The sequence below is a fragment of the Arachis ipaensis genome, chromosome B07 (genome assembly GCF_000816755.2).
Source record: "Arachis ipaensis cultivar K30076 chromosome B07, Araip1.1, whole genome shotgun sequence".
In the NCBI taxonomy this organism is placed as follows: domain Eukaryota; kingdom Viridiplantae; phylum Streptophyta; class Magnoliopsida; order Fabales; family Fabaceae; genus Arachis; species Arachis ipaensis.
This window is the reverse complement of record NC_029791.2, coordinates 19,190,653-19,193,664: the sequence shown is the minus strand read 5'-3', so window position 1 is coordinate 19,193,664 and position 3,012 is coordinate 19,190,653. Positions and strand designations below refer to the sequence as shown.

Below are 3,012 nucleotides of genomic sequence, written 5' to 3'. Positions count from 1 at the left end.
AGAGTTCCCTCGTCCTTGTTGCTTTAGGGTTTTTATTTTATCCAGAGGGATAGGTATTGTATTTGAGTTTTACATTGAATTTAATCGTATAACCTCTATTATTATTAGTAATTATGTGATTATTATTATTTGAAGATCTTTTGCTATGTGATTTTAATACTAAAATCTATTTTCTGAAATTTTCTTATAAACTGAAACGCGATATCGACCTAAAGGCTCAATATTAAATAGTAAATAAGGAGAACAGGTTAGTAACTCCTTATCTTTGGTACGATCATGACGTGCTAAAGGTTAGGGTGTTACATCTACTATCACTGAGTATCACTTAAATTAAAAAATATGAAATTTTTTATTTAAATGAAAAGCCTCAAAATTTGGTTGTTGTTGAAATCCTAAAGAATTTGTGTCTTGCTATTTTCCAAGACTGTTTGTTGGGGAAAAAGATAAAAACAAAATAAATTAAGATATCGGTTAGTAAAAGCTATATTAATACCACTAGAAGTTAATATTTTAGTACATTTCTATTAATCATAGATAATATTCTTTTTTTTTGTTTATTATTATTATTTGCTACCTCTCAATTTATAAAATAATATACTAAATCAGTATAAATATGACTACTCAAAAAATATCATGTATAATATCACTTCAAAAGGTGCTAGTTTAATTTCAATTTTCACCTGTATCTAGTAAATTAGGAAAACTAAAGGAAAATCAACTGCAATCACACCTCCAAAGACTTCTACTCCAAAAAAAAAAAAATTAAAATATTTCTTCAAAAATCTTTTGCTTAATTTCGACTTATTTGGTTTAACTTAGGGATTTGATTAAGCAACAATCGCTCATCATTCTTGGGGATTCAAACTTTACCTTGACACAGAAATTTTAAAAATTAAATCCTGTTGTTCCACGTCCACCTATCAAAATGTTTACAAGCTAACAAGAAATTAATTACTATATTCGACAATAATATTCCAACAGTGAACCAAAAACTTTTGGCTCATTTTTTTGGATATGCACGCGTTGTGCATGGGTACGGAGGTGGGTGGTACTAGACATGAATGTGTGATAATTTTTCCTGAGTACGGAGGTGGGTGGTGCTAGACATGAATGTGTGATAATTTTTCCTGAACCATAAAGTGAAGAAATTAGACTGTCCGATTTCTTTGTTAAAAAAATTATGAACACAAATAGGATGATCCGATTTCATTATTAAATTTTTTTTAATTGTTTAAAATACAAATCGGACAGTCCGATTTGTGTAATGCATTTTTTTAATTTTTTAAACACAAATCGGAGGGTCCGATACAAATCGAAGGGTCCAATTTGCTCTTGACACCACAACTGCGTAAAACACTCATACACTCCATAATTGTGTTCTACACCATTCCTCCTTCCATATCTAAATTAAAAAGTGTTCTGGTTCAAAATTTAGAGTATGAAATCCAAAAGAATAAAATAAAAATTAGAGAAAAGCAAACAATCAAACCTAAAATCTGGTGGTGATGGGTTTGAATATATTGGATGAAATGTTTTAAATTTTATTATCATTAATATAGTTTTTTAAAAAGAAAAAAGAAGGGGGCGGGGGAGGGCTCAATTTAACACCCAAAATTATAATGTAGTCTCTCTCTTTTTAACATAGAGCTTAGCAATCAACACAATCCAAAAGAAAACTAAGCATTTAACAAGTGTAAAGAGTGGAACTTCTCATTTTTTTTTCTCTTAATTATTTGGTAAAATATATTCTCTCACCGTTCAATATCTTTTCTAACATATTTTCTCTTGATCCCACTTAAAGAGTATTAGGTGAAAGATCACATTTTACCAAACAATTGAGAAAAAAATTAAAAGGATCCATTCCCCAAATTTTCGATCTCTTCTAAATGCCCTCAAAAGGAAGGTGGTTCATCCTCCACACTCCACAGCTTCATCTTCAAGAACCTGATGACACTTAGCTCCAACTCATATATATCTACTTTAGAAGCCAAAGTGTAAAATCAACCATGAAACCATGGCTACCCCCTATTATAGTACACCATGACCTTGACTTATACAACATCAGAACCTTAAAAAACCATACCAAGGCATCCCAAATACAGGAGAAATTGAAGAGTAAAAGGAAATATACAAGATCATACTAAGAAGATATAGTTTTAACTAGGAAGCCAAAATTGGAACCCTCTTGTGTCCTACAAAATGCTTCTTTAGCATGTTATAACCATTTCTGTAGTGCTCAAGTGAGAAGCATAGCTGCCTTATCACCTCGCGCTTCTCTTCCGCTCCTTCTAAGATCACTGTTCTTTGCCTCTCAACCTCATCCTCTAGCTGTTTAGCTTTTGATTTCAGTTCTTCCACTTGTCTATGTGCCTCTTCCATTCCAGCAATCAATTTAACATGTTCCATGTGAAGTTGGTTCAAATGGTTGTTCATTTGTTCAATCCTTCCATCTCTTGATTTTACCTCTTCCTTGAGTGAACCAACTTCTACATTTAGGGTCTCTCTCTCTGATTTCATAGCATCAAGGCTTACATTGAGATCCTTTATGTTTTTTTCTTTCTCTTCAATGTCTGCCTTTAAAAGCTCAATTTCGCCCTTCAGTGCTGCCTCCTTTTCTAATTTTTCAGTCTGGATCCTTCTTATGTCATCTTCAAAAGCTCGGCCACGACTTTCCCATTCTCTGATTTGTTCTTTTATGTGAGCACTTTCCTCCAACACACTGGACATTTCAGCCTTCATCTGAGCTTTCTCCGGGAAGATTTTCTCCTCCGCATCAGATACAGCTGTTTTCAAATCCCTGATCTCATGATCTCGGTCTGATAGACTAGTCTTCAACCTCGCAAGTCTTTCTTGGAGTTTGGTGCTCTCTCTTTTTTCGCTGTTAAACTTGGATTTCCATGCAGCAATGTCCTTGCGAGCCAAGTCAAGCTGCTCCTGCAGTTGCTTGATTCTTTCAGAGGATTTATTGGACTCAAAATTCAGGGAAGCAATTTGCTTTTCCGAAGCCTCGAG

General features: G+C 33.6%; 1 protein-coding gene across 1 annotated transcript in view; it reads right to left on the bottom strand.

The window, feature by feature from the left end:
- LOC107606853 (protein NETWORKED 4A) overlaps positions 1,601–3,012 on the bottom strand; it is a gene marked incomplete in the record, with an annotated part of 3,182 nt that continues 1,770 nt past the window's right edge. The window contains 1 exon segment of the mRNA XM_021107457.1: positions 1,601–3,012. Within this exon segment, the coding sequence (XP_020963116.1) occupies positions 2,161–3,012 (852 nt within the window).